The sequence below is a fragment of the Berghia stephanieae genome, chromosome 5 (genome assembly GCF_034508935.2).
Source record: "Berghia stephanieae isolate SIO BIC M18660-M18661 chromosome 5, UCSD_Bste_1.3, whole genome shotgun sequence".
Classification (NCBI taxonomy): Eukaryota; Metazoa; Mollusca; class Gastropoda; order Nudibranchia; family Aeolidiidae; genus Berghia; species Berghia stephanieae.
The window spans coordinates 10,126,629-10,138,161 of record NC_088364.1 but is presented as its reverse complement, the minus strand read 5'-3'; the positions used below and the strand labels follow the sequence as shown (position 1 = coordinate 10,138,161).

Sequence of the window (11,533 nt, the reverse complement as noted above, 5' to 3'; positions counted from 1 at the left end):
ACACAATATCGCTGATGAATTTGGGTGGAATGCGCATGCGTGACGGAGGTGCATAAAATCACTAGCCTTACGTATAATATTACTTAAACGTAACGAAAGTAATATAGGGCTTGTACGTATGGGGTGCAGATCTGACATCCTAACGCAATTTTGGGCCTAGTTTAACACTGTTGTAAAGGGCAATATTTTGCGTCATTTTTTTTTCAGATTCCATTACAACAATGAGCCCATAATGATTTGGGTTATTAGACCTGCTAATAAGTGTACGTCGCTTAGAGAACTCAAAAAGACGAGTACCTACATTCTCGAAACGGGAACCGGATATAAAGGTATACAAAAAGAAGGTGAAGAAGCTACGGGCACATGAATCTATGAAGAACAGTAATTTTTAAAAATTATTTGGGGGGCGGGGGGGGGGGGGGGTGTTTAACATTGTAAGGGACACAATTCATCAAAATTTTCTGGGGCGGCCTTATTTACTCAGTTGTCTACCGTCATTAACTATTGTGATATCAGTTAGTTCTGTAATTCCTCATTTCATTTTTCCCATCTACATTTCTTTCTTCAAACCATTTGATCATTCTTGCATCAACCCGACAATAATGTAAACGTTATCTAAATCTAAAAAAATATTTTTTTTTTATGCTACAAAGGAGTAAATTAATTAAATCATTTCCTATAATTTTTACAGTTATCTCCCTTAATTTATTGATCACTATCACAGGAGCCGCTGCAGCTTGATACTTGAATGAAATGAAACCAAGGTTACCCGATTTCTGTGACCGTTTTCAGTCCAAAAATAATGTGTTTGAGACTCATGAAACAATTATTATGATGTACAAATGGCACGTTGAATAGAATTAGTTTATGCCAACAACCAACCATTTCACTTTGCAACCATATTTGGGAAATTTCTATTTTTAGAAGCTTACTCGTCTCGGAACTTGACTTGGATCCCATGGGAAATTCGAGGAAGGAAGAGGAAGAATGGTATCATCATACAAACAATTCGTAAGGGAAAAAAATGATAATTAATTTTTTATCACAGAAATGTTGATATTACTTATGGAGAATTCCGACCTTGGATTGCACGAATCCCCTAGATCGAGTTCGAGACCTGCCGAACGAGTGATTGAGTGACGATAATTGGGATCGATTGGTCAGTTGACTTACAAGATGGAAAAGTTAGTGATTGGATAAAAATGGGAATGGATTGAATTAAATAATTTAAAATAAAATGTTTGTAATTATAGAATTGTCTAGATAATATTATGCTCAAAAGGTTAGTGAGAGAAGCCTTTAATTGCTTTTTTTAAAAACTCGCACAGCATTGTAATAAAAAGTGTTAAAAATGGCAATAATAAAGTCTTTATATTTCATATATATATACGTATATTTAGAAATGTTAATGGTAGATTTTTCAAAACTACCACTATTTTAATAAGTTGTGATTGACGTATATTTTCTTGATACTTAGATAAATTACTTATTGATTTAACGCTCATCTTTTGCACATATTTATTATAGGCCCATTACTTTTATCAACAACCTTGTGATTGTGAGATATCGTGCGCTTCTTCTATTGAAAAAGTCGCTTTGCTTTTTGTGGCTTAAGTTAAATATAATTACGTGCTTTATTAATTTTGCACATAGATTGGAAACCTATAAGCCTGGAATTTTGTGCGCCACTTGCTTCACTGCCCTTGTAGTTAACATTTTTTATCTTTTTAGTTTTTTAGTTACCCATGGCCCATAATTTGAGCATTCAATTATGATGTGTGAATTTTACAATAAGCAACAACAAAAAAAAAAAAAAAAAAGGAAAGAGAAAAAAAACAACAGCAACAAAGCAAACAAATAAAAAGTAAAAGACCGTTTTTGTTTATGTCTGCAGATCTGTCATCAATGTCGTCCATGAAAGAATTTTATACCATCGACGTGAAAGAATGTCAACACAACAAATCCCACCAGAAATTTATACTACACATTTTAAACAAGTTAGAGAACTAAGATATCTATGTGCCATTCCTGGATTACCCCAAGAATAAACAATTCCAGGTAGATTGTTTCTTCGCCTCCCACTCCCAGCCATTCTTTCATTATGTGGCATGTAGTCAGGACGGTGGGTGTGCTGGCCGCTCTTGTTGGCACTGCCTTATTCATTGCTGGAAGTCTTACAGATCACTGGGTCGATGGGGACAATGGACACTGGGGACTGTGGGAAATATGTGATTATAGAGAACAACACAACGCCACTGCCAATGCGACCATGAATGCTACCATAGCTTGGACAACTGAAATGCCAGGGTTGGGTCATGGTTTAGGAATATTTAAGACAACAATGAGGACAAAAGAGAAAGAAGAAAAGAATAAGAAGAAAGACGAAGACAATGATGATGAGGATGAATCCTGCCTCCCGATCAGTATCACGTCAATTCCAGGTAATGGCAACTGGAGTAGATATATCTACATATATATATATGATTTAGCGCTATACTGCCCATATTTGTTCTCTTTACAGGACAATTTAACAGATCCTCGGTTGATAGACCACTCGCCTCACAAGCGAAGAGAGCAATATCAAGCCAAGGTGCATACAAATGTTTCTTCTAAACCCCTGGCCACCCAACAGTTGGTTGTTAGATCTGATGGAAAGTACTTTGCGATAGATCAACATCCTAGCTAAAGGGTAGCAAGCAGTTGCTATTGTCTAAAACCCTAGAAATCGGGATAAACTGGGCTTCTTGGGCCTTATGGATTTAAAGGACTACTATTTTTTTTTTTTTAATTACTTTGGAACAACTTACAATAATATGTCAAGTCATTGAATAATGTTGAAACCTCAGTCAAATCTATTACAGACCTCTAGAACACACTTCCTTTCGATGTGTGGCTATTTTAATTCTTGTCATTTTATTTATTCATGCCCTAGCTGGAATGCTGACATGAGGAAGGCAGTTGGAAAAGGGCTATGTGACTATGTGGTTTTCTGTTTAATAATTGTGTCCCACTGTCTTGGATGAATACAGTTGACACCACATAAGCCAACACTGCTTAATTTGTTTTCAATTTAAGTCAATTTTTCCTCTCATTGTTTCTTTAATATGCCTGTGGTTGAGTGGTAGGACACCATAATCTTGTTACTAAAACTAAAACTGAAATGGTTTGAGCATGGTTAATGAATGGATGGATGACAATAATTGCTCTCTTGCTCAGAAAAAAAAATAATTAAAAAAAAAAAAAACGTCCCCGGTGTTTTGTTTTTGGATAATGCATTTTACATAAATTACCCCACTCGACTCAGGTGTGAGCAAGTGCCTGGTTGTCATCATCATCATCACCATGAAGATAACAACAAATAATGACAAAACCAACAATAACACCAACCGAAATTATGAGAGAAATCAGATATTTTACATTCTTTAAACACTGGATCTTTTCAGCTTTTTTTCACATAACAAGAGCGATAATGGTCTTGGCAAATATAGTCCTTGTGTGGGGTGTGCTCAGTGGACGATCTCTACACTTCAAGCGTCCCAGAGGAGACAGTTTCTTTGAGACACATCAGTCAGAAATACTTGGGTGTGTTGCCTGTAAGGAAACAATGTTTTGTTCTCATTCTCAAATATGTGCTTTTTTATTGTCTATGGAAGATACCAATTGGAAGAGATTGCTCATTTTTAAATTAAAAATCTTATTTTTTGTCATTTCATTCCAGGAATTATTATTTTTTTTCTGTAAGTTCCTCTAGTGCGGATATGTGGTCTAGTGGTATGACACTCGCTTTCGGATCGAAAGTCATGAGTTTGAGCCTCCCTCAGCGCATAGTTGAGTCCTTCAAAAGGCTCTTTAGTCACATTCTCTCACCATACTCATGTGTAAAATTAGTACCTGGCCATTAACAACGTTGTCACTGTCGGAAAAAAATTGTAATATCGCCTAACAGGCGTCATGTCTCATTCTACATGTTACATGTTGCTGTTGGTCAGAGACCCCTTGTAAAGCGCTCTGAGCACACTAAGTGGATATTGCGCTACGGTATATAAAATCTCTTTTATCGAGTGAATAAGCAGTACAATTAAAGCAGACTTTCTCACATAGCAATCCCGCAAAGCATAATCCATAGGATTTAGATCAAGTGTTTGGGGCGGCCTTTCAGTTTGTTTAAAATAGAAAAAGAGGACAGGATTTACAGAATGAAATTATTATGCAAGAAATAGAGATGAGAAATCCCATCATGGATACAAAGACTACACGCGGGTACAAAGTAAAAATGGCGCAGAAATCATTAGTCCTCGATTATTTTATAAGATGGATAAGCTTGCTATCATGGCTATAATTTTTGCCCTTTTGACTTTGTTAGAATAAAATATTGTTTAACATATTGACCGTTTTCATTGTACTCTGGAATCTGCATAAAGTACAATTCAGCTTAAAGTACGAATAGGTATAGTTTTATTATTTTATTGTATTTTATCACAGGGTAACAAAATCATCCCCGATGTATGATAAGTGGTAAAGGCATGATGTATTATTAATGTTTAAAGTTAACTTCTGCATAAAGTCAACACCTTGTTGGTTCCAACTTTTCTGCTCGTTATCTAAGTGAGCCCCATTGATAATGGATAAAATCAACCTTGCTTTTAAAGACAACAAATCTCTCTGATTCAAAAGTGTTGGTCTTATCAGGATTCTACTGTAAACCAAATTAGTTTTTGGATTAGTGAGCCAAATTTTGTTTAGTAGATGCTAAAACATGTACTTTTTTTTTTAACACACGTATCATTGTAATCAATTTTACAAATTGTTTTATAATAGTTTTAAAATATTTGATTGTATTCATCTTGGAAGGAATCATGTGCTTGTGTTTGGACAGGTCATTTTGGTGAATTGTAACTTTTCTTTTTCATCCATAGGTGGTGGCGCTATACTAGCTTTGATGTTGTTCACAGACAACTATGATTCTTTTCACAATGACACGTTTCCAAACAGCCATCTTAGTTGGTCCATCTCACTCGTTCGTAGTGCAATTTACATTTATATTCCAGCTGCAATTCTAATGATGTCAGAAAGTCTTCATGAAAAATATAACGATTGCACCCAAAGTCGCAGTCTTGACTGTAGCTTTAGTGACCTATGTTTTAAAAAATCACAAAGCAGAAGATCTGCAACCTCCACTGCTCGGGAAAGGAGCAGTAATAGTAATCATTTAGAAATTGCCAGCAATGATTCTATACGTCGAAATTCATTTTTGGATATCAATAGTGCCAATGATGATTCAACAACGAGGATGGCTGAAGTTGAAGGTGGGCTGGTTCTGAATAATAGTTTCCAGCTATCTGAAACAGATTCAGATATTTTTACAGTAACTGTTAGTAACGATAGTGATGTTGGTAGGGGTGGGGACACTATCCTACCCTCAACTGTCAGTGATTTACCACAATACGAGGATGTGGCCAGGCCAGAGGATGTTGGTCCTTCATCTGTCCCCCCACCTCCATCTTATGAGGACGTCATCTCCGGAGGTTATCTTGCATTCTCACCTTCAACAGCTCCCTACGCTCCACCACCGCCACCTCCTCCTTTCACACCTTCCAGTTCAAGTTCGGAAACAAGCTCTGACACAAGTAGCTTGGAATCAAGTGCTACATCCAGTGGTACGCTTCCCCCTCCACCAGCGTATCAGTTTTCTGATTCGCATGTGTGAAGATTTTTTTGTTTCTTGTCAATACTTAACATAAAAAATTTTAATCTAGGTTATATCTTCACATTTTCTGACGGTGAAAATTCTCTTTTGCATTTAAGTGATTCATTTTCTCTCTCCTAAAAAAGGATTCTTTTTTTTTTTCTTTGATCTATTTAAATAAGAAAACTGGTTACAATTAACAGTACTTGAAATATAAAATATGAGCAGCAAATGGGGTTATGTGGTCGTGGTTGTATGACACTTGACTTTTGACCTTGACAAGGTCCACTTAACATGTTTTTTGACAGTATGGTTACCGACCATGTACTCATCTTAAACCTGAGTGTGGTGAGAGTGTGAGTAGATAGCCCTTTCCAAAGACTGCGCTGCCTACAGAGGAAATCCAAATCAAGGCCCTACCAGTTCATAAAAAAAGTAAAATAGTCCTGAGCCATGGAGTTGGGGGTATATCTCAGTTTCTCTTGAGTGAAAAGGATGCTAGCAAGCTAGCAAATGCCTGCTGCCCTTATGATAGGAAGCTAGTCTTCAACAAAGTACTTTCCACCAGATCTAACAGACTCAACTACCGAATCAGTGGTGGGTGGACAGAGGTAAAAAAATAAACGTCAACTTCACCTGGGATCGATCTTGATTCCTTTGAGTGTGGAGATCAATAGTAAATCTAATACCATCTTTTGATTTTGCCTTGTCAAAATTTAAACATCTTTTTTTTAAAGCGAAAAAATATCAGCAATATGATTTAAACGGAAATATAACAAAGTCCATGCAGTCCATTTCTCATGAAACATTTCTTAGAATTTTCTTCATCATTCAATGATTCAATGACAATCATATAATAGCTCCCTCATCCCCACATACACACGCACAAGATGCACTCTATAGGATCCTCGCTATTTGGCTTTTATTCCCAATCAATGATTTTTGTTTTGTTTGTTTTGGCTTTTTAGGTGGGGGGGGGGGGGGGGGGGGGGGGGGGGGGGTTTTTAAAAAAATATAGATATAAATTTAATTTTAAAACAAATAATAGCATTTAAATTTAAGGAGCCAAAAAAAAAAAAAATTGAATTTAGAATTGATTTGTTCCTCATAACTAGGGGGAAAAAATAATTGTTTTTGGTTGTCAAATTGATAACTTAAGTTATGTACAATTAGAATATTTTTTTTCCCTTTGTTTTTCATTTTTAAAAATTTAGCGAAGCATAAATATTGTGCAACTTTAAAAAAATAAGTTTAACCTGTGATATTCATATTTCAAGTTATTAATCCTTCAGCTCTCTTTTCGTGGTTTTATACACATGTCCAGGATGTGGAAGGGGGATGTCAGTCTCCGCACTTTAATCTCGTTATTTTAGAAAATTGTAAAATTATCAATAATAATTGGTTTATACTTTTTAATAATAATTTTTTGTTGATTTTACCGTTCTTCTTCCTTTGTAAATTACATAAGACATTTAGGTTATTTAAAAATCATTTTACTAATAGCTCAGAGTGTTTAACCACTGATGTACTCAATTTTATTACTATTATTATTATTATGAAAATGAAAAAAAAAGATTTTCAATCATTAGTTCTGTTTTCCATTAGGCTGTTATAAAACTGGCATTGGACTTTAGTTTGATCTAGTGTCTTAATAATTGAGTTTTTTATTTTTATTTTTTACCAGCTTAACAGGAATTGAGAATATCTGCTCTCAGTTTTATATATGACTATGACCAACCAAATCAAAACGGTATTATGTGAGTGTAAGTAAGTTGCTGAAATCTTGAAATTACAAGTAAAAATGTGAAATATCAGTCAATGTTATAATTTGTTATGAGGAGAACTGATTTGGTTCTTTTATTGTGAAAAAAAAAAAAAAGAATTTTTTCTCATTTCTGAATATTTTAACTCTAAATTTACATACTATTGCCATATAATTCAATCCAAATCCGACAGTATTCGAATTTTGAGCCTGAAACGTTCCACTTTTGGTATTTTGTTCAATTTTCAAAGCTGTTGAATTAATTTTTGTTCATTACTATTTAAAGTTCACAATTTCTAACAGCTTTGTATCACTCATTGTGTCAACACACACACATTTTGACAAATGAACATACATAAAATAAAGAAATATAGGAGCACGCACTGGTGTAAGATAAAGACCTGAACAAGTGTGTATGAAAGGTGCCTGACAAAGCAAGGAATAACAATACAAGAAAAAAAAAAACCATCCCAAAAAATCAGTCTACCTCTACTGGGGATCGAAACTCAGACCTTCTGGTTACTGATGAGACGTGCTACCATTACACCATAAAATAAAGTAGGCTGATAGATATGAACTGAAGGTGGTTATGAGTATATTTGAGCCGGTTGGCTTAGCAGGGGATTAATTTAGTTAATTACATTTTATATCCAATTATATATAAACTTAATGACCAGTGACTGTGTTAGAAAAATGTTATGCATAACATTTACACATTTTCTGTGTATTATGCGGATATTCTACATTACATTAATCAGCAGTCACCTTTGAATCTGTGACATATTTTGAGTAAAACTTGCTACTATTTCACACTTAGAACATTTACAATTTTCAATTGCATTTCGTCTTTCTAAAGAACAATTAAAGCAATGGATTTTGAAATGTAAAATCACCACAGTGCAAACATTACTATAAATGTTAAGTATTTTAAAAATTAAGCCAAATGAGGATGTATATCACATCATTGAAACTGACAGTGTTACAACAAACATAATATAGAAAAAATGGATGAAAACAAAAGACTGTGGAGCTCGAGAAGTCATGGACTATCACTTTGTAAACATCAAAGGGATTTGCGATTGCAAAATAACAATGGAGATACAGATTTCATCTTTTAGATTTGCAATGTTTTAAAAAAATAATCTATGATCGCATGCAAAGTACGCACAAATCTGTCAGACGGTTGAAAAGACTTTGTGAGCAAAAATGCGTGCACTTGAGTTGTTAAACAATCTGCAGTATTACAGACCCTGCCTACTGTGAAGAAAATCTGTAGAATTACGACATTTTGGCTCCAATTTCAGAACTTCATGAACATCTCTAAGTCACTTTTAACTTATTGAAAATGAAAGCTGAAGACAGAATACATGATTTTAATGATTGTGAAGTGTTATTTGATCCTCGTGAGGATAAATTGTTGATTTTTAAAGTTAACCATATTGACTATCATTTTGATCTTCTTAAATTAAATTTACGAATTTTTTAATTTTCAAGAAGGCAGGTCTGGTAATATGTCCTTGTCTCTTGTCTTTATCCATTACATTGGAGCTTAAATTCAATCTTACATTTACTTTTCATATATTCAAGCAGCAACAATTGCATACTATTGAAAAGGAATAATAAGAACAATAATAATAATAATATTGTATCATATCGTTTAAGAGCTAATAGGTTATAAAAACCTTTAAATGCTCTGAGACACTGTTATGCATAGATAAAATTTATAAATTATATAAATAGTATTCAATGTCAATTAATTGATAATATTGAGAATTAAATATATGGTACATAAATAAGTCTCATATTCAATATTCGTAGTGTAATTAACTCTATTTACATTTAATAATAAAATAACATTTTGTACATTACAATTTTTCCCTTTAAAGTAAAGTAAAAATATTTGTTGCTCTGTTCACGTTATATATTTTCCTCTCTGCTTCACTGTGACACTATACTTTACAGAGGCTACAGGTGGCATTTTAAAATTATTTTTTTACTCTTTACTTTGAAAACTATTTTGTTGTAATGTTGATTGTAATTTTAATTCAAGGCAGCAAGAAAGAAACAACTGTTGTATCTTTTTATTTTTTTTTTCAAATTTACCTTGATTGCGAAATTGTCCCAAAATTTATGTGCAATTTTTTAGTAAATATGGAGTGTCTACAATATGCCTTTAATGAAATTGATATCACGTGACAATGAATACTTAGAATCAATGTAATAATAATAAATTTGAAAATCAGCCGGACTGATTTTCCCAATCAATTAAATTTGTCAATGCTGCTGTGTAATGTCACGTGACACTATACTTACCACATGCTTTTAAATTTACCTACTTAAACTAAATTTGAGTAATAATCAGCAGCAAAAGAAACACTGGTCTCAATTACCTGATCTTTCCCAAATATCAATTTTTATAAATTGATGTCCAAATGCCTTTAATGATTATATCCGGACAATGAAACTTAGAACATGAATAATTGAAAATCACCACTGATTCCCATCATTAATTTCATTCTCTTAATGTCAACCCCCCCCCCCCCCCCCCCCCCAAGAAAAAAACCCCCCAAAAAAAACGATTTTTCCATTCAATTTAACAATGCTGGTGTGTTAATGTCAAAAAAACCCCCACAAAAACACCTGATTTTTTTTTTTTCATTCAATTTAATTTGTTAATGCTGCTTCATCTAAAAAAAAAAAAACTTTAAAAAAACATTATTTTCCCATTCAATTACACTTGTCAACCTGGGTGGGGTTCCTGACATCCCATAGTGGGCAGGGAGGCACTTACTGTGTTTTCTATCCTCCTATATCACTTTTCCAACATGCTTTCTGTCTTTGTCTTGGAATGAGATTACTTGGTTTTGTCCTGGCCCTGACCGGGAGGGAAATAGTCTATTGAATAGTTTTGGGAGATGATATTTTTTGTCTTGTAAATCAACTCACATACACATTGTATTCATTTTTTGTGTTATAAATAATTTGTAAATATTTGAGTGTGTTCCTCTTAGTGGGGACCTGTTCTTGTGTTAGGATGAGACTTTTAGGTGATCTCAAACTAAGTACACTGATAGTGTGCTCTTGGAATTTACATCTGTTTCCTATTTGAACCAATTCCCCTTTGTCTTACTTTTTCTTGGGTGCTTTAATTGTTATTCTTGAACTTTTTACTATCCCATTCCATTTTCTTCCCTTTTACTGGCTCTTGATATGACCTTAATGTGTTGCATAAAACCCTCAAAAACAAAACACATACACACTTGTCAATGCTGCTGTGTAGTATAAAAAAACACTCAAAAAAAAACCCATGATTTTCTCATTCAATGAAACTGGTCAATGCTGTGAAATGTAAAAAAAAAAAAAAAAACAGAAAAAAACCTTTGTAATACACTTCCAACAGTCATGACGTCACTTCTCTCGTAATGATGCATAGTAACAGCTCTAAACTATCGGAACAATGGCGGACACCCTTATGAAATACTTCTCCGACTAGCATAAAAGTGTATCCACAGGAGAAAAACATTATAAAATCTGATCATGTTTTGAATTTTATACATTTTAATCACATGACATGTGAAAAAGTTCTAGCCAGCATGAAGAATAAAAAGTAATGATTTTCTGTTTAGAACCAAGCTGCTCGTTGCTAAGCAACGTGACATCAGACTATTGAATCCTATTATAATGCCATACCGTGGCAGTATCAGTGTGGAACTTTTCAATGCCTTCAGGCCAGCTACAACGATAAATATACATCCAATATCCTTTGATATAATTATGATCTCTGTTAAAATTGTCTCATTTATCTGAGGCTTTATCTAATTCTTTCTGGGTGGGGTTCCTGACCTCCCATAGTGGGCAGGGGGGTACATACTGTGTCTTCTATCCCCTTATATGTTTTCCAACGTGCTTTCTGTCTTTGTCTTGGAATGAGATTACTTGGTTTTGTCCTGGCCCTGGCCGGAGTCCTAGCTGGGAGGGAAACCGTCAAATGCATAGTTATTGATTTGGGAGATGATATTTTTTTCCTTGTAAATCATCTCTCTGTTATGCACTATTACATATATTTGTTATTTTGAATGTAAGCA

At 34.1% G+C, this 11,533-nt stretch overlaps 1 protein-coding gene across 3 annotated transcripts; it reads left to right on the top strand.

Moving 5' to 3' along the window:
• Positions 1–720: 720 nt before the first annotated feature.
• LOC144972396 (uncharacterized) lies at positions 721–5,755 on the top strand. 3 transcript variants are annotated; one of them, XM_078913533.1, is made up of 4 exons: positions 721–1,184; positions 1,895–2,441; positions 3,444–3,593; positions 4,917–5,755. In XM_078913533.1, the coding sequence occupies exons 2-4, from the start codon at positions 2,102–2,104 to the stop codon at positions 5,705–5,707; spliced, it is 1,281 nt and encodes a 426-aa protein (XP_078769659.1). In that variant the 5' UTR covers positions 721–1,184; positions 1,895–2,101; the 3' UTR covers positions 5,708–5,755. The 3 variants fall into 3 exon arrangements, with proteins under 3 accessions (XP_078769659.1, XP_078769662.1, XP_078769660.1); XM_078913536.1 differs by having other exon boundaries at positions 740–1,011; XM_078913534.1 differs by having other exon boundaries at positions 947–1,159.
• Positions 5,756–11,533: the final 5,778 nt, after the last annotated feature.

Coding starts and splice junctions, on each gene's coding strand:
- LOC144972396 (XM_078913533.1), top strand. CDS start 2,102: ATGTGGCATGTAGTCAGGACGGTGGGTGTGCTGGCCGCTCTTGTTGGC. Junction 2,442..3,443: donor CAGTATCACGTCAATTCCAG/GTAATGGCAACT, acceptor GGATCTTTTCAG/CTTTTTTTCACATAACAAGA. Junction 3,594..4,916: donor AATACTTGGGTGTGTTGCCT/GTAAGGAAACAA, acceptor TTTCATCCATAG/GTGGTGGCGCTATACTAGCT.